Source organism: Hippichthys cyanospilos, chromosome 13, assembly GCF_059441005.1.
Source record: "Hippichthys cyanospilos isolate Australia breed blue-spotted pipefish chromosome 13, RoL_Hcya_1.0, whole genome shotgun sequence".
In the NCBI taxonomy this organism is placed as follows: domain Eukaryota; kingdom Metazoa; phylum Chordata; class Actinopteri; order Syngnathiformes; family Syngnathidae; genus Hippichthys; species Hippichthys cyanospilos.
Genome location: NC_142381.1, coordinates 19565949 through 19592080, shown reverse-complemented (window position 1 = coordinate 19592080; position 26132 = coordinate 19565949). Strand labels below are relative to the sequence as shown.

The window sequence follows — 26132 nt, the reverse complement described above, 5'->3', positions numbered from 1 at the left end:
ACATATATGTGTACAAATATACTTGGGCCCCCGTGTTACGAGATTAATCCGTTCCGCTGTTGGGCTCGTAAGGCAAATTCACCGTATGGTGGGTAATCCAAACCTATGTTAAATAGCTAATGCGTTTACAACCCAGGTAAAAACATTAAAATTGTACATATTAAAAATTGGTACCAAAATAGTATAGTAAGTGTATACACTGTAATATACATGTATACAAATAGTGGCCTAGGCTATGCTAGCTTCGTATTTCTTGATTATCTCCAGCATTGTTTCCAAATAAATCATGTTCTTACTTCTCTCTTTAAGCAATCATCTCTCTTAAGCAATCTTGGGACCCATGGCTACCCCTTTCAAGTTGGAATTAAGCAGTAAAATGCACTATAAATACAGTTTTATAACCACTCACGACAGAACAAAGCTTTACCATTCCGCAGTTTTGAAATGAGTGAGGCAGACCAATAGCAGACCAGCATCTTCGTCATGTGGCGGCAACAGAAAATAAGTGCAATTACCTAAATACGCCTGCAGGAGACAAAACAACAAAAATACAGGGAAACTCGTAGGGTCATTAAAGTTGTTTTTGTCTCAAAGCCTGGAAAATGCAGTAAAGTGGGGATGAAAAAAATCAGTATTCCACATCACAACATGAAAAAAACGTAAGCCAGGGACGCTGTAACACAGGGGTCCATTGTATTCTCAAAAAATTTATATTCATTTTTTAGAGAGAGAGAGACAGAAAGACAGACAGACAGACAAGAGAGAGAGAGAGAGAGCAAGAGAGAGCAAGAGAGAGAGAGAGAGAGAGAGAGAGTGAGAGAGAGGGATGGAGCCAGCCAGCCATTCAGACGCCAAGCAGGGAGCTTCAGGTTCAATGTTTGCGTGACTGCTCCTCGCATTGCTCTTTTCCGGATGGGCTTTTTCTTCCATAGAGATCCCGGACACTTGGATTCAACGCAGAAGCGCTATTAATGGATTTGTTGTCTTTCAGCATCTACATGGGACATAACGATACCTGCCGAATGGGGGAACTTAGTGCATTTTACTGATGTCACCCCATTCTGACCTGTCACTGATGACACTGTAAAATGCTCATCACCCGTCACATCTTCTCTGGATGTATTATGGTATAATTCATTTCTAACATCAGACTTGTGTTATTGATAACATCTAACTTTCATGAGAAGTTTGTCTTGCACTACTTTAGTTTCGGACCAGCAGCTGCAGCTTGACTACTGTTCCTGTGCGTGCGTGTGTGTGTGTGTGTGTGTGTGTGTGTGTGTGTGTGTGTGTGTGTGTGTGTGTGTGTGTGTGTGTGTGTGTGTGTGTGGGTGCGCGCGCACTCAACAGTGTGGGTTATTCACAGTCCTGCTATGCAGACTGGCTGGAGCCACACTCCGACAGTCACAGCTTCATTGTAGCGTGTGCGTGTGTGTGTGTATGCACGTGTGCTCGCCCGCACCGCTTCCCAGAGAAAAAGTAAGAGAAAGGCCGCCGCATACTGAAGAGAAAGCTGTCTCTCTTCACGCTGTGATCGTGGGGAACGACTCATGCGGACTCACATATGTTCCACAGCTTTGTGCACGAGTGCGGCTTGTTCAGGGTGCTGCTATGCAGACAGAGCGGAGCCACACCAAACCTGCTGCTAAAGTTCAAGTAGCACATGACGGTGCAGCCGCTGTCAGCTCAGCACAGCGATCAAAGTTACGTTTGCAGTTTCAACAAATCACAACATTGTTTTCATATGATTTCTATTGACTAATTACAGTAATTTCTTGAAAAATGAAGGACCCCCATCCGCTAACCAATAACTGGATTAAATCCCCCTGCAAAGACTCACTGATTATTCCAATGCAAGGCTCTCACAAGAAGTTCAAGAGAAAGTCTCGTGAGCCTAAAAAAAATGTCATCGGCTTTGATTCAGACATGATGAAAACATACACAATGGATCCATCGGAAGGGGACTCGGTGGAGGACATGCACATGGAGCCTTGCAAAGTTGACATGTTGGCGCCACTCCAAAGACACCTAACAGTGTCACACAAGGCCAGCACTACCGGGGTTCTATCAGGAGTAGCCACCGTCATGATTGCGCCACCGCAGAGCGGTGCTCTGGACATGAGGATCGGGAGTGGTGTCAGTTCCAAATTATCACAGTTTCCCAGCTCTCCGTTCACCAATCCAGAGATTATCCACTGGCCCGCTGCCATATCACAGCCACTCTCAAACAGATTCAAGCCAGGGCCCCACTCCGCTTTCCCCGTAACGACCTCGCCCGGCAACATTTGCAGCCTTTCACAAAATCACCAAACCTTCTCCAAGGAATCATCCATGCCGGGCCAAACTAGAGCTCGGTCCGTCTCCCAAACCGCTTTGAGCACACAAGGCCATGAGTGTTTCGAACATCAAAGCCAGTCCTCCAAGGTACAGTGAAAATGCTCAATTTCTAATGGCTGCACTTTTGACCAAATGATGCTAAGTCTTGACCACATGATAACTGGTGGATATGACATATTCTTTCGTCCTTTGCTTCTAGGAGTCTTCAAGAAAGCGAGTCAGACCGAGCGGTGATGCAACCGGACATCTTCCGGAGGTCAAAGCTATCCAACAGACGAGGAGGCTCTTAGCTAACGCCCGTGAGAGAACCCGAGTCCATACCATCAGTGCTGCTTTTGAGGCCCTAAGGAAACAAGTGAGATTGAATGCACACAAACATGAATGGCTACAGTACTACGCCCCAAAAAATGTTTTGTCATCGCAGTTGGCCTTTGCAAATTCAGCATTTTGCGCCACATTATTGAAAACCCATTGAATAGCAACATCACAATCACAGAGTTACATTTTTTTGTGAACCATGGAGACTGGACCAAAAAGCTTTGCTGGGCCGCATGCATTCATGTTAACAATGCCCCAACTCGCTAAAGTCGTCTACACACGGGATGTAGGCTGTAAAGCATGTCGTGCATTTTTTTGTAACAAACAACTAGATAGCAACAAGCTTTTTCAGCTACTAGTGTTGCTAAACAGACTCAGTCCTGAGTCAGTAATCATCACCTCCATAGCGGCAAACAAGCTACACCTGACAAGTGTGGTTTTCACACAGGAATGAGAAGACATGCTCATTGTAAGCAAGCATAAGACAGATAACTAGCCAGACACTGGAATTATAGGTGGTCCAGTCCACTTTTCACAGACATCTGTCTGGAACTACATTACAGCAGAAAAAAACAACAACTTTCCAGTTTATGTGAAGAGACCGATTATGTATGTTCATGATCTCTCAAATAATTAAGGAACAGCTGTAGTAAATATGTAAATCAAGTGAAAAATTTTATGTACATGTAATATATGTATAATTGTTATACATATATCTTCCAAGAAAATCACACTTATCTATCACTTGTGAGCAACAGTATTTGCAAAACAGGCCTGCGGGCTACTCATTTGATCCTCACAGGCTATTTGGTGACTGTGGTCACCACGATGGTGACCCCTGGACTATAACTTGAAAAATATATTCATTTACTCACATTCATATTCCTAATATCTTTAATATTATTTGTTTGTTTTCACCATTGAGTTGTTTTGCACAAATATCAAAAGTTGTTCTTAATGTGGAGAAATTAATTCGAAAAACTGCTCCTCAAGAATAACAAATTAGTTGGAGTCTCGCAGGGTCTGAAACTTACAAACTAATTTTACTAGGGTAAAAGTAATCGAGCAACACTTCTTTTTGTGTATAATAGTTTACCTTTGCTGAAGGGGCCTTTTTTCCAAATCGAATGTCCATGGCTTGGGAGCTATGCTGGGCAAAAAGCCGCCATTTAATAAAAACAACGTCCAGGTTACACTGAAGTACTATTATATTGAAGCAAAGCAGTGCAGTATTGATTCAAATGCTCAGTAATAGACTTGGTGGGCCATGTTTTACTTGTGTTTGTTTGCTAAGTGATCTGAGCAATTTGGATGCTTGGTTGTTTAATTAGGAAACACATGGCCAATTGTGTTTGTGCCTCCTGCTCTGACTGAGGTTTGGAAGGAGTCTCGAAAAAGGATGATCCATTTTGTCTCTGGTCACTTTCTGGAAATATAGTCACTTGCAAAAAGGTCTAAATACTTTGGAAATAGACCAACAGAGTATGTTGGCAACACTGATGAATCTTGAATGAGACAGGACCACTCACATAAAATCGTTTGGTTTCATAAGTAATTTGAGTGAACGTTTTTAGATTGGACGAATGATGTAGTGTTTTAGATTCATTTCATGTTGATCAGCAAACAGTAAACTTTTCCTTTTTGCCTAAGAGCAAATGAAACCTCGTACAATTATAAATTTGTAAATGACTTACACTACTGCTCTGGCATAATTGAATCGCAGGTGCCTTGCTATTCCTATGGACAGAAGCTATCCAAGTTGGCAATATTACGGATTGCGTGCAACTACATCCTGTCCCTGGCTCAGTTGGCTGAGCTGGACTACAGTCCTGACCATGGCAGTCAAAGCTTCACTCAGTGTGTTGAGCAGTGCACCACGACCCTGCAGGCTGAGGGCCGGAGCAAGAAGAGGAAGGTGAGGTTTCATTTTCACAGTTTTGTCGAGTCTCACATCCTGCTAAATAATTGTTGGCCACACTCGTTTCATACATTTCCATGAGCATGGAGTAATGAGAGAATCAACACTGTGCCACATACAAATCAGCAATTTTCTTTTCTTAATGATTACTCTTGTTGAAAAAATATATATGGTAGATGAATTTATAAGAATGGGCAAAAACCTCTACTTATGCGGCCCAAAATAAGCCCCTTTGAATTTGCTCTTCTGCCTGTCCATCTTGCAACATTCCCAACATGGTGCTGACTCATCTTCCTTGATTAGCCCTTGTTCCTCATCCTGTATAGCAATCTTTTGACTGCAGTTGAGTGTCTTTTTGTCACACTTAGCAGGTCCACTGCATCACACTCACCTTATCTCCTGATGTATTTCATTTAGAAATAAAAATAGAGGTCTGTTTCATCTTTATGGCAGTACTATAACACTTTTCACACACGTGAAGCTGAAGTGACATGAAGCTGCACCGTTTGATTCATTTCAGATGGTCTACATCTTTCTTGGTTTCTATTGAAACGTTTGCCACTCTTCAGCTAAATGTTATTAGGCTACAGCTTGATAGTAGAGTAAATAGGATTCACAAGGGTGAAGTGAGAGACACTGCTACCTGTTACAGTATAAGAGAACAGACACCTCTCTGTTAATTAAATATATTTGTGGAACAGAAAGGAAAAAAAAATCTGAATTACGATTACCAATTTAATATTATTTAGACATGGGTGTCGCCATGTAGCATTTGACATTATCTTTTTGCTGCTTTTCCGGCTGCCATGTAATGGTTTAGTTTACTTAGCTGACACTGTAGTGGGAACGCAAACCTGATCGAGAGTTGCAAAAACATACTGTGCTAAACAGAAATGAACGGCTGGGCAGAAACGCGGTTGAAGCCCATTTTATCACTATATTTACTCACACCACACTTCTGCTCACTTTTTGGTTGGCTTGTAAGTAATCCATTTGGAAATGTTAATTGACTGCCAGGCTCCCTGTAGAACTTTTTGGAACGTTTATGGACTGGCCAAAATTGGCGCACCCTGGATTCACCCTGGATTGTTTTCAGTCAGCTGAACCTCTTAAAGAGCAGGGAGGGCCTATCTCATTTATATTTCTTTAATGAGCACTATAGCTTACCTTCATTGAAGTGTTCAGAATGAACAGAGATATATGGACTGGGTTTTTGGTTGAAGTGTCATCAGCTCTGCTGATTTTTGATATCCGCAATTTGTAAATGCTCAATCTTCTCACTCTGACTGATACCGGTAAAAAGTGTTGGGAGCAGTGGTTGGCCGTCAGGGTTACCAAGGCCTTCTCTGCTGGCCTAACATAACCTGACATTATTATCATAATTAACTATAATAATTATAATATCTATAATGAAAGTCAATTCCATTTTAAATTCATGTTTACGAAATATATATATTACAGTGGACTCCTGTGTTACAGCGTTCCTGGTTTACATTTTTTTCATGTTGCGATGTGGAATACTGAGTTTTTTCGTCCCCTCTTTACGGTATTTTCCTGGTTTTGCGACAAAAACAACTGTCATGACCTTAGGGACTTGGCTGTTTTTAAGTAATTGCACTTAGTTTTCTGTTGCTGTTAATGCATCCATGCAACGCGTCATTACAATGCTGGTCTGCTATTGGTCGGCACCTCCTCGCGGAGATGGTGGTCCTCACTTGTTTCAAAATGGTGGAATGGTAAAACGTTCTATTGTGAGTGGTTACAAAACCGTATTTATAGTGTATTTTACTGCTTAATTCAACCCATGGTTTAACCATGGGTCCCAAGATTGCTAATGATGTTAAAGAGAGAAGTAAGAAGATGATTTATATGGAAACGAGGCTGAAGATAATCAAGAAATATGAAGCTGGCCTAGCCTAGTCTACCCTTATTAGGGAACATGGGCATAACAAGCACCATTCAAAGGTAAATAAATCCAACCGAGTCATAAGATCGCCATCTAGAGGCCTCACGTTGAACGTGATGTGAGTGGATGCTCAACAAGCAAGCTATGCGGTGTTGGCTTTGCCTGAATACGTCAGAGGTAGTGTAGCTATTAGCTAACCTGTCCCGACTTGGCCATATTTCTGACTGGGCGTGAGCTAACCCTAGCAAATAGTTCTGCTGGGAATGCCTTTTGTTTGCAAAGGATTGATTTGGTGTTTGGAGCTACACTGGATTTGCAAACTTCAATTGTTTAACCAAGGCAGCAACGAGACACCAAAGCACGGCCGGACACACGCGCTACGGTGCTTTTAAAAGCTTCTTGGGACGCCCGAGGATTGCTCTCTCTCACGAGTGTTTCCACTTCCACCTCAAGAGATTAGGAGATTCGTTAGGAGTGTGCTGTACGTAGAAGACATGGTGCCGCTTCCCATAATGGTTTCACCAGCGTTTGGAAACCATGTCAGCAAGATCCCTGTCGCAACTAACATTATGACAAGGTAAACTAACGCTTATCATCATTGTACAATTGCTATCAATAATAGTCTATAAATGGTTGTGGTCAATGTGTATCAAGATGAAGCACACAAAAACTCTCTTTAAACAGTACGTTAAACACAATAAAGATGATGAAGGCTAGCTGCTAACGTTAGCCCCACCGAAACCATCTATTTTTGAAACGTCTGTCCCTAACTTAGCCGACTGAACTTGAATTTGAATATTAACATTGAAATTGTGGAATGCACTAACAGTTTTTTCGAAAATATAAACAAATAACTATGCAGTGAAGCTATGTAATAGGGATTCAAATATATAAAAAAGATTCTGTATCGTGTCATGTCTTTAAAGGTTGACTTTTATTCTTTTTAGGCTTAAACCAACCTTCCACTGAATGTGTAATCTGCGTAAGGAGCTACCTTTAGAATGCCAAATCCGTATTTCCAGTTATGTTGGTGAGAGTAATATAAAATAATGCAATAGTACTGTAATGCATTAATTTCAAATACAGTAATATTTTGATGTAACTAATTACTTTGAAATTACAGTATTAAGTAATTTAGTGTTGAAAGGACTTGTCCAACACTGCCATTAAACGGGATATGTTACATTGCCGCTCCTACCTTGAATATGGCCAAACACCTGACTTGGGCTGCAACAGTTCAGGTGTTGTACTCGATTACAACATGTTTTCATTCAACTCCAGCGGCATCCTTTTTTCTGACATTTTTGGTCATATTCTGAACTGTATTCCTCAAAGGTAGTTTAACTACGGCGGTTCCAAAGTACAGTATATGCAATTATTCTCTTTTAATTCAAATGTAATCAAACATACATATAGCAGATGCTCAAGAAAATCTGTAGACTTGCCAATATGGAATAAACATTCTTGACTGGCGTACTTGCAAGTACCAGTAAATTCAACCACATTTGCAAGTACTTGTAACTATAGTATATTTGAAAGAATTCAAATATGTTCGAGCATACTTGCAAAAACAATACACTCAAATGCATTTTCAAATACATTTGAAAGTATTTTTAAGGCATGTGCAAGTTCACACATTAACATTTGGCCTACATTATACTTACAGGTTTGAAAATTAACTTCGCAAATATTGTTCATTAGACATTTTTAAGATGTCACTATTATGTCTGTTAGGCATTTTTTTTTTCCCACAATGCCACAGCATATGTGCATGTTCAAGTCAGTACAATGGACCCTCGGTTTACGAGATCCTTGCCTTACGTTTGTTTCACCTTATCCTCTTTATGCCATTTATTTTAGCCTTACAACATCAAAAACAATAACTTTTTTCTCAAACATGGCGGTCAGTGTGTGTGCGTGACCGCACTCTTACGTCACTACACGTGTCACTGCTTAGGTCACTAGAATGCTGGTCAGTCTTGACTATCTTTATTTGTTTCTCACCCCCAAATACACACCACTCATTTACCGTGTGAAGCCATCAGTGAAAACCATCAAAGTGTGGCCAGAGGTTGCGGACTCGGCACTCCAGGACAGGTTTATTGACATGGACTGGGGCGGGTTTTCTTCTCAGGCTAACATTGGCTTACACGCAGACATTGACTCCTTCAACCACTCAGTACTAGAGTACATAAACACCACAATTGACAGTGTTACTATGGAGAAACAGATCACCACGTACCCTAACCAGAAGCCATGGATGAACAGAGACGTGCATTTGCTGCTGAGAGCACGGGACCGTGCATTCAGATCGATGATGCTCAGGTCTAAAACTTGTCGAGAGTCAAGCCCAAAGAGGGGCATCACAAAAGCCAAGCGCGAACAAAAGCTGAAGGTGGAGGAGCATCTTTCTCATTCTGACCTCCGACGCATATGGCAGGGCATCCAGGCCATCACTGATAATAAGACCAGGGTTTCCACCGCCATTACACTGTCCACCGGCGTGCCACAGAGCCCATTCCTGTACTCCATTCCTGTACTCTTCACCCATGACTGCAAGCCTGTGTATGGATCCAACTCCATCGTCAAGTTTGCAGATGACACTACAGTGATCGGACTCATCACCAGCAATGATGAGTCAGACTATAGGGCAGAGGTTCAGTGCGTAGCTGTGTGGTGCACTGACAACAATCTGCTCCTCAACACCAGCAAAACCAAGGAGCTCATTTTGGACTTTAGGGAAAAAGGAAGGAGACACACACATACCCATCCACATCAATGGCATAGCAGTTGAACGTGTCTCCAGCTTCAAGTTCCTGGGGATTTACATTTCCAAGAACCTCTCCTGGACTACAAACACGTCCAGCTTGGTCAAGAAGGCTCACCGATAACTCTTCTTCCTAAGGACACGTAAAAAGAACCACCAGTCTGCCGACATCCTGAACAACTTCTAGAAGTGTGCGATTGAAAGCATCCTAACCAACTGTATGGAAAATGCTCAGTCGCTGAGCGCAGGCAATACAAAGGATGGTGAAACCCGCACAATGCATCACAGGGACTCCACAACCTGCCATTGAGGATTTCCAGAGGAAGGGATGCCTACACAGGGCTCGCAGCATCCTAAAGGACCCCTCACATCCCTACCACAGTCTCTTCCAACGCCTGTCCTCCAGAGGGTGCTTCTGGAGCCTCCAGCCGGTTCATGAACAGCTTCTTCCCAACAGCTGTTCCACTCCTCAACTCTACGCCAATGCTGAAATAACATATCTTGTACATATTGTCCATACATATATTTATTCATCTATATACTAATAGCACACCTGTATAACGTTCATAGCACATCATATATTCTATATACTGACAGCAAACTGATAGCACGCCTGTATACTGTTTACACATGTATACTGTTGAAAGAACATTACATATTCTAATAGTTCTACTGCATATTTGTTTACACTTTATCTGTAAAAATTCAAACAATCATTCTGTCTATACTGTGTAAACTGTACATAGGGCACCTGCTGCTCCTTGCACTTCTGATTAGATGCTACACTACATTTCATTGCTGGTATTTATGCATGTGTAATGACAATAAAGTTGAATCCAACCTAATCTAATTTATTGTGCGTTTTAGTGCTTAATTCAAACGTTAATTGGTTAGCCATGGATTCCAAGATTGCTAGTGATGTTAAAGAGAGAAGGAAGAAGATGATGAGAAGATGATTATGGAAACGAAGCTGGAGATAATCAAGAAATACGAAGAAGGCTAGACGAGGCTAGGCAAGGCTACCCTCACTTGGGAATATGGCCATAACAAGCTTGTCACGTCACTCAAAGGTAAATAAATCCTTTATATATTTTTTTCTTTATGATGTTATTTAATTGTATACATGACTATTATATATAAATAGCACTTACTATATATAAAGTTTTATTACTAATTTTTTAGTATGCATTTACAATTTTTATGTTTTTTGCCTGCGGTTTTACACACATTAGCTAATTAACAATACATTGGATTGGTTTGGATTGCCCGCCATATGGCGAATTCGCGTTACGATCCCAACCGTGGAAGAGATTAATCTCATAAACCAGGGGCCTTTGTACTTCGTAGCATGATGGGGAAAAACAATGCATTTTGTTTAGAATTTGGTCCACAAGAATGTTTGAACACATTTGCATGTATTTGAACATATTTGCAATTGCAAATACAGTGGCATGAAAAAAAAAAATCTGAACCCATTGGAATTTCTCATATTGCTGCAGAAAATCACCTGCAAACAGGATCTCATCTTTTCCAAAGTCACATAGATAAATAAAACAGTGTCTGCTTTATTTAAAACCACCTAAACTTTCAAAGGTTTTCCAATTAGAATAACATACAAACAATAAAAAAGGGGAGAAATAATGGTTTGGGCCTGTTTTGCTGCCTTGGTATCTGGACAGCTTGCGCTCACAAATACAGCCAACCCCCTAGGGTCATGACAGTTGTTTTTGTCGCAAAGCCGGGAAAATATCGTAAAGAGGGTACGAAAAAACTCAGTATTCCACATCGCAACATGAATATGATGTAAGCCAGGGTTGCTGTTACATGGGGGTCCATTGTACACGTTTACAGTTTGGCCTGATAAAAATCCTGACTCGAACCCCATTGAAATGCTGTGGGATGGACTGAAGCAATTTCCGAGAGAGGAACGGTCCAACATTGATCCTGATTGATGTGGCAAACTGATCTGCAACTTTACAAAGCATCAGGTTGAAACAACCAGCTATTCAATGTGATACAGTTACTTATTCCTCTCCATTGTGACACTGTTTTTGTGATATCATCATTAAAAATATCAAAACTAATAAATATCTTGGTGATTTTAGTTCAAGCAGACACCGTTTTTTTTCATCTAGGGAGCTGAAATTTCAATTCGATACGGCACAGCCACTTACTAGCTCTCACACTGGTAGAAGTGTGCCATCCCTCAAGTAAAATGAAAATTGTAAAAATACTGCATTAGGGTTAAAGCTGATTTAATGCAGAAATGTGAGAAATCATAAAATGTTCAGTTATTTTTTATGCCACTGAATGATCCAATAGTATAATTAAGCTCAACATTGTTAGTCCTTTAGATGAAAAGTCTTGGAGGCCTTTCCCCCCGCTAGCAGGCTGTCTCTGTGTGCATGCCAGTGTGTACGCGAGCACGTGTGCGTTCTCCCAGACACCAGATGTTTAGAGTGGAAGGGAAGTGGAGCTGGCGCCATGAAGGGCAGAGGGCAGTGAAAAGGCACACAAACTTACCATACACACACGTATGCACACCCATGCACACACACACCCGCACACACGTCTTCCTCCTCTTAACCCCCCCCTCCCGGGTCTTTTGACCAGCTGCTGCTGCCTGACAAACTGATGATGACTATGTTTTTCCTTCCCTTGTTTTAAAGTATGCTGAAGCAGATGGCTTGGAGAGGTAGAGTGGGGGAATCTGTTGGAAAAGCTGCTGGGGAATGTGCCAAGTGTGTGTGCGTGTTTGTGTGTGATGAGGAACTGAGTGCATGTCTGGCAAGAATGACGTGTTTTTTCATTAATTTTCTCAGAGACGCTAAGTTTGAGTGCACAGCTCAAAAGGAAAATCATATTTTGGTTTCTTTTTTTTTCCCTTGTCATACCGTCATAGGCTCAAGGAACTTTAACATCTTTAAGTATATACTGAAGAGCCTATATTGATTGTGTGTGTCTGTTTTTTTTCTCCTAATAAAAAGCAACACAGGTCTCCTCGGCTGAATTACGAGCCAATGTGCTTTATTCAACAGCCCTTCACTTATTTTTGCCCATCTTCATCCTTCAAATAACAGTATAAAACCTTTGCTGCTCAGTATCAAGCATGAAACATACAGTTTAATTGATCATAAGCAGCTTCTTAATATTTAGCAGCGGTAACGTTTAGCAGTGAAATGTCGTCACTTTAGAAACGGTAACGTTTAGCAGTGAAATGTCGTCACTTTAGAAACGGTATTTCTGGTCACACGCACTGTAATTATCATCTGATAATAAATATACCAATGTTTGCTCTATTTATCATGTTGCCCATACAGAACCTCATCAGACCACAAAAAAAATGACACCATCTCTTCACAAAACTATTAATTCACAAAATAAATACTGTAATTCCCCAAATATGATACACACTTTTTTTTACCCAAAAATATGAGTACATCTTATGAACAGTAACTTAAGTGAGCTTGCTGTGCACTTAACAGTAGATCTGTAAAGGAGAGCATTGCTGAGAACTTTCACTTTTCCGGGATGTGGCAGAGCCAATATTTTCTCCGACAGCACCTTTATTTCTTCTTTTCGACACTGCGTGTCCCTCGCTTTGCGGCAATACTTGCTGCCAAAATAAATAAATAAATAAAAGTTTTAATGTCGCAATCAAGTGGCCGATACCGTGCTAAACACTGTGCTGTCGGTTCTGCACTATCATTATCTTAGCACAGTAACTACGATTCAACAGCTGTTAAAAATGAAGCAACCAGTTGTCCCAAATTCTCCCTTCCGCCTTGGTTCCATTTTTGTATTGAAAGCTCAGCTGTGTTGGGTAGCTCCGGGTGACCACAAAGCAGCCGCCATGATTCATTGCTGCCCCCTGTGTGAGCCGTTGAACGTTCCCAAAGCTGATTGGCTGATGCGATGCGACACGCGACAAGTTAAAAATGTTTAACTTCTCGCATCACGCGTAATTGCATGCCTGTCGTGCAATGCCGCGCGTCGCTCCATTGCATCCATCGAGTCGCCCGTCGCGTCATTGCGCCCGTCGCGCAAACTCTATTGACTACAATACAAAACCATCCACTCATCGGGCTCCATCTGAACGCAGAATAAGATATTTCCATTCGGTGTGTCGCTGCTTCTGTTATTTGCGTGAATGCAAATGCATTGATTATTGCTTGAAATGCTACAGTAAGTGGCCCTGAAAGGGAGTTCATGTGAATATTGAAGTCACCCATTGTTAAAATATTACCCGCATGAGGTATTAAATCAGCCATAAATTCAGGGAATTCATCTAAGAACCTAGAATATGGACCGGGAGTAGGCTAAACAGCTACTAAATAGATTAGTGGCGAGGAGCTGGATAGCATAACAAGAACCTCAAATGTCTTGAAGGTGTGATTAGTGCTCGGATTAAGTTTGAGACCCAATTCTGAACACCCCTTTTTTACAAAGACGAGGAACTTGTGACCCCACAAAGTTTGGGGTTGAGGCCTCATTTATCGGTAAGTATTCATTTGGTTTTAAGCAGGTATGGCAGAGACCAAACACTTTAAGATTGCGATCTCCAATAAAGTCATATACAAGAAGGGCTTTTGAGGAGAGTGACCTAAAATTTATAAAACCGATTTTAAACAGAGAAAGTTTTTGAAGTCATACTATTTGAACTATTTGAAGTCATAGAGTTAGTAGTTCTAATATTAATAAGATTATGGTGCCTGGGTCTCAGTTTGTATTTTGAGTAAGTAAAACCTCATCGCGATGTTAATAATATGGGAATCAGGTTGTTAATGACTACTGCGCAAGTATTAATACTTCGACCTGGTACTATGTCACTAATCCAACCGATTGTGGAAGCATGACTACATTCCTCATTTAGCACCACCTCAGCAGAAATCTTATCACTCGGTGCTTCAGCATTAAGTGATGAAACAGTGTGTGGATTGCAGTGACCTAGACTAAGTATACAATATGTGTTGTAACAGTCCAGCCTAGTGCCGGTTAACTCTAGCCTTAACGACTCCACACCCATTCTAGAAGGCTCGCTACTCACCTGCGACCCGACATGCTCAAATGTGACATGTCATGGAAGGCTCAAACAGTAATGTTGGTTCCAGAAAGAGTGATGGCGCCTTCCAAGTTAGGGTGAAAGCCGTGCTTCTTCAGCTGGTTAGGCCGGCCCCAGAAAGAGGGCCAATTATCTACAAACTGGAAACCTTGCTCTCTACAGAAACCAGCCATAGACAGATTAAGCGAGAATAATCTGTAAAATTTCTTTACATTGCCTCTCGCAGGCAGCAGGCCAGAGACAATTACTCGATGCCAGCTACTTTTTCTAGCGAGATTACAAGTCCTAGCTATGTTCTTTTTCGTAATTTCAGACTGCCTCAATCTCGTATCATTAGAGACGACATATATCACTATATCTGAGTTACTAGTGTTATTTTCACAACGCTGGTGTCTAAGCCTCTTCGTATCAGCTCCCTAAGACTAGCTTCAATGTCGGGTGCTCTGGCCCGTGGAATACACATTACTGTGGCTGGCGTTTTAAGCTTAATGTCACGGGTGATGCAGTCCCCTATAAATAATGTGCAGGAGCCAGTAGACTGAGATGGAGTCTAAAATGGTTATGTGTCTGAATAGGCTCACCGTGGCTAGCAGGCTGCTTAGGGCTAACGGTAGCTGGACTAGCGGGTAGGAAACCCGCCACATACATGCAGGAATATCACTAAAACCGTCAAATGTCAAAGTTATAATATCTTCAGCTGATTCAATTAAGTGTGCACAGGTTAGAGAACACAGAAAGGTAATCCATTTGACTTGCCTAATTGTGTTTTTTAGCATGAACAACCAATCATAAACTTGGTAAAACAGGGATGCTGCTTGACAGGGTATTTATGGGGGGCCGTGGCTCAGGCAGTAGAGCGAGGGGTCGTCTAGTAACCGAAGGGTCGGCTGTTCGATCCCCGCTCTGTCAGTGTCACGTGCTGTTGTGTCTTGGGCCAGACACTTCACCCACCCTGCCTCCAGTGGTTGGTTGGTATGGCACGGTATGGCAGCCTTACTTCTGTCAGTATGACCCAAGGCAGTTGTGGCTACGCAATGTAGTTTACCACCACTGGTCTCACTGTGTGATAGTGCTGTGCTTTGTAAGGCGCATTTGGTTTCATGAAAGGCGCTATATAAATGTAAGCATTATTATTATTATTATTATTATTATTATTATTATTATTATTATTATTATTATTATTGTTATTACTATTATTATTATTATTATTATTATTATTATTATTATTATTATTATTATTATTATTATTATTATTATGGTAAAGCTAACTCAAACCACATCCACAAGTTATAAATTTGTTGCACGTTAAATTAAGTGTGTTTCAGATTTCCCACATTGTGAGCGGTCGTGAATGTATCGCCACTCTAATGTTAAACGTACTCGAAGCTGTTGTTTTTCCTTCTCCTTGCGATGCAGTTCATGTTCATTTTACCATAAAAACCCAAAGCTGAGCAGCATCAGCATTTCACCAAGTTTATGATTGCATGCATATGCCAAAAGACTGCGATTAACAGTTTGAAAGCGAGGGACATAGTCTCACTTTTTTTTTAAGAGTCTGGACATTCAATCCCAGATACTAAAGTACGAATTTAATTAAGTGTCAGTAAATTAATGTCCTTAATGCACTTAATTATTGATTTAAGACTTAAGTATCTGGGGTGTAATAAATGAGTCAAACGGTTTACCTTTCCGTGTTCTCCAACTGGTACACTCCTAACAGAATCAGCTGGAGACATCATAACTTTTTCCTCTTGGATTTAGTAATATTCCTGTGTGTGAACAAGGATGGACTTGGAAGGTGGTTCAGCCTGCTCGCCTTTTATTGAAAATAATGCTAAAATAACCTCAGCTAAATTAGCTGGAACAGGCACATGCTGCTAACAGCCAACTGATGTCCCCCTCCTCTGGCTCATCCCATTACGGCAGTGCTTCTCAAATAGTGGGGCGGGCCCCCCTAGAGGGTGATGAGAGTGATGCCGGGGGAGGGGGGGGGCGTGGACGACCCAAGGGAAAAGGCATTGTTTTTGTCCTGTTAAGTATAATTGCAATATAATAACATGTTTTCCTTTTTTTCAGGCACTTTGATGTACAGTGGGCCCCCGTGTTACAAGCTTAATCCGTTCAGCGGCTATGCTCGTAACTCCAATTGCTCGTATGACAGGCAATCCAAACCTATATTAATTAGTGAATGCGTGCAACGCGTGCAAAAACCTTAGGTAAAAACCTCACGACTTTATACACATATTAAAAATTAGTAACATAATCTACTGTACAGTTAAATAACATAAATACACAAAGGAAAAATGACATTTACCTTTGGGGCGTCGTGACTTGAGCTGAGGTAGATGGAGGCAGAGTGGAACAGAGACGAACCCGCAGAATTTTTTTTTTTTCTTAAACGAGAACTTTTCTTAAATGAGAACATATCACCGGCGATTTCCTTCTCTTGAATCCATAATAGAAGAAGTCTCTCCATTTTGTTGTTGACCAAGGTCCGTCCCCTGACAAGGAAAGTCTTGCCCTTAGAAGATTGCCGAGCGGTTACGGCCATACTCACTAGAAAGGTTAACGATGCGTGCGCCTCCGTCGTATTTTTTTATTATCTCCTGCTTGTTTCTGTTGTCATCATTCTCTTACTTCTTCCTTTACCGCCACTTGCAATTTTAGAAGCCATGTCTAACAGATAAAGTTTGCAAAGTCTTCACTACACACCGACCAGCTGTGCCATCAAGCTAGATGAAGGCGTTCGGCCAATAGCATATCGGTGTTTCTGTGATTGACGTGACGCCGGCCAATAGCATATCGGCATCTCCGTGACTGAGACCGTGACTGTTACCTTATAAGACCAATAGCATATCGGCGTTTCCGTGACATTCGAGAATAGTTATTTTTGTTGACGCAGCAAAGCAAAAAAAATAGTGCGGACACACTGACCGGCATGTTGGATTGTTCGTAAGACGAAAGGTTTGTGCGTAAGAGGGGGACAAAAAACGCCACGGTCCACGTTCATAAGATAAAAAATACGTAAAACAGGGAGTTCAAAAACCGGGGGCCCACTGCACTTGTTTTTTTTTTTTTCGGTTTTAGACCAAGCTGCAACCCATAAATACTGTAAAAAATAATTAACAGTTGTTGAAAGTTTGAAATGTACTAAAGGTTACAGGTTTAGGTATACTTATTCAATTTTTTAGATAATAATGTTATTTATAGATAGCGCGTCAAGTGGGGGGGGCGCAAAAAGTTTATTGTTTCATAGGCGGTCTTGGTAAAATATAAATGAGAAGCACTGCAGTATAGTAATATTTTCAAGTAAGAATATGGCTGATATAAAAATGCACATCTGGGCGTCAAAACTCGACTTCTGTGGCTGACAGATTGAATGGTTTTGATAATTTATAAATTACTCACACAACCCTACTTTTGACCTAAATTTTTGTAGAAAAAAAAAGTGTCTTATATTTGCTTAGTTACGGTAATGGATATAAACATCCATTTGAACAATTCAAACCAAATACCTGTATATCCTGAACTTTGTTCTGGCTGTTCTGATGTTAAAGGCATTTCAAACATTACTTCACATCTACAAGTACAGTAGGCAAATATCCTTATGTAATGGTTTTCCTATGGTGCAAATATCCTTATGTAATGGTTTTCCTATGGTGCCCTGCATGGTAAACGACATCTTCCTTACATGAACTTCTGTTTTTGCTGCTTTATGTGTATAATGAGTTTATTTTAGATTTTATTGTATTGGGGTTAATGAGTTAAATTTACTGCTGGAGGCTATTTGCAGCACCAATGTTAATGCACAGACCTTTTTGTCTAGGTTGCTTTTTTCTAGGTTGTTGTTTTTAAATGTGTGGAACAATTCAGTTAATCCCAGTCATTTTCTCTCGACAGCTTAGGAGGATGCCAGAAGATATTTGAAGACTTTTTCAAGAAGCTTCACTCCTGTACTCCTAATGCTGACTGTAAGAGGCATCACCATTTCATTGCCATTTGAAGAGCCATCTATCGCACCATTTGACAGTTTTAATAATGAAATAGAATTAACAAATGTTTGAATTGAATATTTAGAAAGCATTTTTTATTCAAGTATGCTCTAGATGAAAAAAAAAGGACTACAGTGTTTTACATTTTACGATTAAATAAAATGCCTGTGTGTTCTGATATCTAGTGATGAACATGATGGTAACTTTTTATCGGTGGGAAATTTAATTCCAACATATTTTGGATTACAATACTTTAGCTAGCAATTTCAACATAAAATATGTTCTATATAAAGGATTTTGACTGTGTTTACATTAAAATACACTTAGTGTGTTATTGTTGTTTTCCCTTTTGTTATGCACTAAATGACAAGGTCCTGATTCCTATCAAAATAAATGTGAATTTTAAAATCAGAATTGATCCTCACAACGGAAGGCCGTATTTTACAACATAAAAATTCAAAGCAAACAATAAAAATGCATCATACATGTGTTTGTTGCCATGGAAATTATTGCCCATTAGTGTTGAAATCATTCACTAAACAGATGTACAGTTGTGTTCTAAATAATAGCAGTCCAACATGAATGACCTGTTTTTCGTAAAAATTACATTGTTGTGTGGCAAATAATTTACCAGTTGCTGTTGTAAGGTCATACAAAACAAAAACAGCCAACATTCATGATATGCATGCTACTGAATCTGTGTAATTGCATATTGAATTGAAGGGGCGTGTTAAAAAAATAAGAAAATAGCAATGTGGTTCATTTAGTGCTGTCATTCATTCTGTGAAAAAACAGGTGTGAATCAGGTGGCCCTTATTTAAGAATGAAGCCAGGCCATGTTGTGCATGCATTTCTCTCTGAAAACCTGAGAAAAATGGGTTACCTTTACTAAAATGTTGATTAATGAAGGTAAAATGTGTAAAGAAGTGCAGAAAATGATGGGCTGCTTGGCTAAAATGATTTCCAATGCTTTAAAATGGAACGCAAACCCAGAGAGACAAGGAAGAAAACGGAAAATTGCCATTTGAGTGGATCAAAGGATAGCCAGAATGGTGAAAACTCATCCAATGAACAGCTCCAGGATGATCAAAGAGAGTCTGGAGTTACCTGTTAGTACTGTGATAATTAGTAGACGCCTGTGTGAAGCTAATCTATCGGCAAGAAGCCCCTGCCAAATCCCACTGTTAAAAAAAAGACATGTACAATTTGCTAAGGAACACATTGGCTGGCCAAAAGAGAAATGGAGACAAATTTTGCATATGGATGAGAGTAAGATTGTTCTCTTTGGGTCTAAGGGCCATAGACAGTTTGTCAGACAACCCCCAAACACTGAATTTAAGCCACCTACAACTAGAAGCATCATGATATGGGGATGTTTCTCTTACTATGGTGTTGGACCTATTTATCGCATACCAGGGATCATGGATCAGTTTGGATACATTAAAATACTTGAAGGTCATGTTTCCTGATGCTGAAGAGTGTTTCAACAAGACAGTGACCCCAAACACACCAGTAAGTGAGCAGCTTCTTGGTTACAGACCAACAAAATTAAAATTATGCTATAACCAGCCCAATCCCCAGTACTTAATCCAATAGAAAACTTGTGGGGTGACATTAAAAGTGCTGTTTCTGAGTCAAAACCAAGAAATGCGGAGGAATTATGGAACGTTGTCAAATCATCCTGAGTTGGAATATCTGTTTCACAGATGCCAGAAATTGGTCGACTCCATGCAACACAGATGTGAAGTGGTTCTCTGAAACAGTGGCTATACGACTAAATATTAGTTTAGTGATTCATAGGAATGCCGAATCCTGGATATTTTTCAATTTATACAGTAAATATTTGAGTTTGTACAGTAAAGTGCAGACACTGCTATTTTTTTGAACAGCACAATGTTCATTTTTCTTCTTTTTCTGTAATTGGAGAATTTCTGCTTTTTTCTGCGTGTTTTGATTTAGAATATAATGTGCAGTGTTCCCAATGCATGGAAATAAAAAAAAAAAAACTATTAAGTCTTTCGGGCTTTACTCAATTTTTTTAAACAGACTGATATAATTTTGAACACAACTGTACTGACATGTTTGGTTGGGTTTTGTTGTTTTTAGGGTTGTGTGGGGTTTAGTTCATTTTCTTAGGTGCATGTTGGTTTCCCTTGCGGCTGCATTCCTCTCTGTGTCTTGTTAGCCTTATCTTGTCCATCTGCCTGTTTGCCTGCCCCCCTGCCTTTCATTTCCCCCCAGCTGCTACGTGTTCCCTCGTCAGGTGTGAAGTTTATTTAAGTCCCCAGTTTGCAGTGAGTTCTTGTCAAGTCATTGATTGCTTCGTTATTCATATGTCATTCTGCTAGAGTTTCTGCCTACCCCATTCGGATTTCCGTAAGTTCATTTCCATTTGGTTGTACTTTGTATGGATTTGCTTCAGTTATTCCTTTTCTTAGTTTGTTATTAAACCTTCATTTTTTTTTAGCCACAACCTCCCAGCCTTCCTGGCTTTTTGGGTCCCCATTCCACACACTCCTCCACTCGCCATGCCCAGTCGCGCCAAACGTGACTTGTACAGTATTACATGAAAATGATCACTAATTTGTCTTATTAGTACTTACTGTAGTGCACAAGTGTCAAACTCCAGTCTGGGAGGACTGGTATCCTGCATATTTTCCATGCGTCTTTTTCAAACACACCTGATTAAAATAATTAGGATCATTTTCAAGCCTCTGCAGCGCTTGTCAATAATCTCATTTAAATCAGGTGTGGTGGAGATGGAAAACCGTAAAATAAGCAGGCTTGCGGCCCTTGAGGACTTGAGTTTTACACCTTAGTTTTAGGTCATAGGTGTCAAACTCCGATCCTGGAGAGCCGGTATCCTGCATGTTTTCCATGCGACTATCTCAAAACATTACCTTATTCAAATGATAAGGATCTTTGTCAAGCTCCTGCAGAGCTTGCTGATTAACTAATCATTTGGATAAGATATGTTGGGGAGAGAAAACCGGAAAACATCCGGGATACCTGCACTCCAGGACTGGAGTTTGACACATGACCTAAAGCAAAGGTGTCAAACATGTCCTCGAGGGCCACAATTCCTGTATGTTTTCCAGGTTTCTTCCCAACACACCTGACTCAAATCATTAGTTCATCAGCAAGGATGAGCACAACCTTTAAACACAGCTTTCAAATTTGACCTTTGCTCAGAGCCCATCTACATGAAAACACGCCGAAGCAAACTTTCCGAATGCCCAAATTGCTCAGCTCTTCTACTCTCCAGGCAGTTATGTTCATATTTGTTAAAAACTCACTGTTGATCATTCTTTTTCAATTCCGCAGTGCGTAAACAGAGGAAATAAATGAATAAATAGCTCCACCCCTCTTCTTGTTCGGTGTTACTGTTACTGAGTCACATTCGGCATGCTGAAGCCAGCGCCGATTTGGACAACTACTTTTCTCTTTTTATCTAAATGTGTTCTTTTTTGTATCCATGGACTTCTAAATGGTTCATAATTTTTTTCACTCTCTAGATTACTTTACTTTATGAGCAAGAGGGAAGAGCAAAACTCTCTCTTTAGCGCGCAAACAAAGCACCGTAATTTCCCCAAATATGAAGGTCAGAAGTATGGGTGCATTCTATAAACAGTAACTTAACTTTTTTTCGACACCATCTTAGGAAACTTATCAGCCACATATCTTGACGCACAGATGTGTATTTCTATATCAACCATATTAATACTTGTGACTGTAAATGACTCTAAAGAGACGAGCTAGAGCATGGGTGTCAAACTGTGGCCCGCGGGCCACATTTGGCCCACCGTGTAATTCCATTTAGAGCTGGCCTGCCGGTATTATAAAGCGGTGGAGCTGCTTTAACACCGCATTCACCGCTAATACTACAAATCCCATAATGCTCTGCTGTTTTGGCGCACCAGCCATGCCCTCTCCTTTGTGTCAGTAGCGATCCATGTTCTGCGCAACGTTTCGACTGAAAGCCGGCCGGCTCACCCCGTCTCACCGTGCCTCTCTCCCAGACGTGCTGCGCCCTCATACTACAACAGTGCCACTGTGTTACCCCTACCAAAAATGGCAATAAGGAAGGGAGAAAACAGAACTTTTTTGGACAGGTGGGAGACAGAATACCTGTTCACATATGTAAATGACAAATCTGTTTGTCTCGTGTGTGGAGCCAGCATGTCGATAATTAAGGAGTATAATATGAGGCGACACTATAAAACAAAACACCAGGACAAGTACAAAGACCTGGACACGACTCAAAGAAGCCAAAAAGTAGAGAAGATGAAAAAAGGTTTGGATTCACAACAGAATATGTACAAAAAAGCCACAGCACAAAGTGAGGCTGCTGTAAAAGCAAGTTATATCGTAGCATAAGAAATCTCCAAATCAACCGGACCATTTAATGAGGGAGAGTTTGTTAAAAAGTGCATGCTGAAAGTTTGTGACCAAGTGTGCCCAGAGAAAAAAGCAGGCCTTTTCAAATGTAAGCCTGAGCAGGAACACAATAGCTGAGCGCACATGCGATCTTGCCACCAATCTACATGGATGGAAAAGGGAAAAGATCTTGTTGCTTTTTCCCTTGCTGTGGACGAGAGCACTGACGCGTCAGATACTGCCCAGCTGTTAGTCTTCATCCGCGGGGTCGACTCAGATATGTGCGTTACGGAGGAACTTTTGGGGTTTAAATCAATGCATGGCACAACCACGGGGAAGGAAATCTTTGAGGTGGTATAAAAATGTGTAACTGAAATAAACCTGCCGTGGGATAAACTCGTGGGATTAACCACTGATGGTGCGCCACTGATGAGAGGAAAAAAGAATGGACTGGTGGGCAGGATTCGTGAAAAGATGCGGGAAGAGAATTGTGCAGGTGAGGTATCTGTTTAGCACTGCATCATACATCAGGAATCACTGTGTGCTGAAGCCCTTCAGATTGGCGGTCCCCAACCCCCGGTCCGCGGACCAGTACCGGTCCGTGGATCAACTGGTACGGGGCCGCGTGGGCTGCACCCGAAATAATGTTTTGGAGATGATTGAGTTTAATGTACATGCACACCAAACGCAAACGAGGCGAAAAAGCGGAGAGTTTTGTATTGTAGTCAATGGAGTTCGCGCGACTGGGTGCGAATGTGCGTCGGGCGACGCAAATGGAGCGACACGAATGGCCGCGCGCGGTCATGAGAAGCGAAATTTTGCCTTTCACTTGAAGTTAATTTTTTTTTACTTTTTTCGCGTTACGCGTCGCGACAGCCAATCAACTTCGGGAACATTCAACGGCTCACGTAGAGAGAAGGAATGAATCATGGTGGTCACCCGGAGCGATCCAACACAGCCAGCTGAGCTTTCAGTACAAAACAGAGCCAAGCAAGAGCACTCACCTGGCTTGTAGATAGGCAGAAGCGAGAACTTGGGACAACTGGTATGTGCAGTGTTTGCTTCACTTAACAGCTGTTGAATCGTAGTTACTGCGCTAAGCTAACGATAGCGCAGCATTGTCAGCACGATATTTAGCACGGTCTCGGACACTTGATTGTGACATTGAAACTTTTATTTTTTGTCAGGCAAGTATTGCCGCAAAGCGAGGGACACGCAGCGTAAAAAAAAAAGAAGAATAAAGGTGTTGTCCGGTGAAAATATTGGCTCTGTCACATCCCAGAAAAGTGAAAGTTCTCAGCAATGCTCTTCTTTACGGATCTACCGTAAAGTGCACAGCAAGCTCGCTCCACCCCTCTCCCCTCTCCTCACGCGACAAAAAAGTGGACAAAAAGTACAGTGACAGAAAGCCCCGCGAATGAGCGTAGCGGCGCAAATTTTTGCGTTCGGTGTGTTCATACGTTTGTGCTTGATTTTTTTTTTTTTTGGCGCCGCCTCTGGCAGCTCGGTGTACTCGGCACTGAGTTTAGTCAGCGATTTGGCGACTTTGATGGTCAGAAATGTAGATTTGAACTGCTTAATAATCCCTTCACAGTTGATGTGGAAAAAGCACCAACTAACCTCCAAATGGAAATAATAGAACTCCAGTGTGATGACACGCTGAAGTCAAAGTACGATGCTGTTGGCGCCGTGCAGTTTCCACAATTCATGCCTGACACAATGCCTCAGCTCCGCAGCCAAGCTGCTCAATTGCGCTCCATGTTCGGCAGCACTTATCTATGTGAGCAACTTTTCTCCTCAATGAAGATGACGAAAACGTCTCACAGATACATCTGACTGATGAAGACCTTCGTTCGATAATGAAGGTTGCCTCAGCTCAAAGCCTGAGCCCCGACATTCATGAACTAGCATCCAAGAAAAGATGCCAGGTATCTGGCTTGGGCACATCAGATTAGATCAGTGTGTCGCAAACTGAGCAGTAAAAAAGGTCTGGTTGATTTATTCATTGTTATTTTATTTTCAGATTTATTAACTTGTGGAAAATGTTAATATAGTTAATATACAGTGATCCCTCCTACCTCGCGGTCTCAGATATCGCGGTCTCAGTACTTCACGGTTTTTTCCAGGAAAAAAAATATTTCAAAATAAAAAATCATTTAAAAAATGTGCAAAAATGTAGAAAAATTGAAAAAAGCACAAAAGTACATTATACCGTACTGTATTAACCAAATAACGAAGTAATATCAGGTAATAACTAAGTTAAGAATTGTGCTGGAACTATACGTGTTTCATTTACACAGTTTGATTGTTCTGTTTCACATTATGGGTTGATGGGGTTATTGTTTTGTCCTTTAGTGCCACCCTGTGTTCATTTACATTATATGCCCAAGAGGCTCTGCCGTACGTCAGTTGAAGATCGCCGTTCTATAGTTAAACACCTCGTTCGTGGCAAAGTTGAGAAATTATATGTCTGTGAGTACATGTTGTCATCCTTGTGTTGTTTATGTATCCAAACGATGATAGCGTGTATATGTTCAAGTTCTGTTTAGATTTGCTTCCTCTAGATAGTTAGAACAGTTGCCAAATGTATTAGCTTGTTAGTAGTGTATGTGTGTGTGCAAAAGCTAACTTCTCAGATGTTGCTAGTCGAACGAGTGTTGTAAGTATGTTATGGTGTGTAACGAATGTTTGATCAATGTGAATATTGTAGTTAGAAAGTAATTATATTTCATTTCCATGTTTATTGCAGTTTTACAGAAAGAGAAAGAGAGAAAGAAACGAAAATGAGTATTGGTTGTAATTAGCTGTACAAGCCAGGAAAACACGTAAAGGACTTAAACTTCAAGCTTTCATTGGACCAACTCAACTCTTGTTAGCTATCTGTCTAGTTTGACAGCGACGTCAAACGAGGACAGAATAAGAATTCTTCAAGCGTTAGAGTTCGTGACGTTTTTTTATCTTATTTTGAAATACATGCTTTTAATTTGTCGGGTCGCGTTGCATTTTCGTTTCCTGTTTTATATTCTCTGTGCGTCATTCGGCTCGTTACGGTGACGTAGTGAATGACAATGTAAACTCATATTTATAGTTTATTATCATTTATGTTGCTAGCGCACGCGACTGCCTATGTTTAGTAAGTGATGAGAGTTTATTCTGTTTATGTGTTCGTTTGTGTAGAGGTTGTACTTTATAGTTAGTAGTTGTTGGTTGTTGCTAACCCGCTAATGTCGGCTAAAAATACAGTAAATTCATAGATTAAGTGTTTATATGTTAGTTTACTGACTTTGATTGTTGTTGATTTGTTATTCAACAGATACTAAATGATACACCATACATGAGCCTAAATAAATGTGAAGTTCAACGTGATGACTTGCGTACTCTTTCACCGGAGTCTTGGTGCAGATAATCTCTCTCGAGTCAATTTGGTTAGTTGCCTTTTTGGAATTTTTGCTCAC

General features: G+C 40.8%; 1 protein-coding gene across 6 annotated transcripts; it reads left to right on the top strand.

The window, feature by feature from the left end:
• The first annotated feature begins 829 nt into the window (after positions 1-829).
• On the top strand, positions 830-18478 carry atoh8 (atonal bHLH transcription factor 8). Of its 6 annotated transcripts, none has more exons than XM_088431590.1 (5): positions 830-1127; positions 1576-2424; positions 2537-2692; positions 4379-4570; positions 18214-18478. In XM_088431590.1, the coding sequence occupies exons 2-5, from the start codon at positions 1783-1785 to the stop codon at positions 18370-18372; spliced, it is 1149 nt and encodes a 382-aa protein (XP_088287716.1). In that variant the 5' UTR covers positions 830-1127; positions 1576-1782; the 3' UTR covers positions 18373-18478. The 6 variants fall into 6 exon arrangements, with proteins under 6 accessions (XP_088287716.1, XP_088287715.1, XP_088287712.1 ...); XM_088431589.1 differs by having other exon boundaries at positions 1351-2424; XM_088431586.1 differs by having other exon boundaries at positions 830-1479.
• The last annotated feature ends 7654 nt before the right edge of the window (positions 18479-26132 follow it).

Coding starts and splice junctions, on each gene's coding strand:
- atoh8 (XM_088431590.1), top strand. CDS start 1,783: ATGAAGGACCCCCATCCGCTAACCAATAACTGGATTAAATCCCCCTGC. Junction 2,425..2,536: donor ATCAAAGCCAGTCCTCCAAG/GTACAGTGAAAA, acceptor CTTTGCTTCTAG/GAGTCTTCAAGAAAGCGAGT. Junction 4,571..18,213: donor GCCGGAGCAAGAAGAGGAAG/GTGAGGTTTCAT, acceptor TCGACAGCTTAG/GAGGATGCCAGAAGATATTT.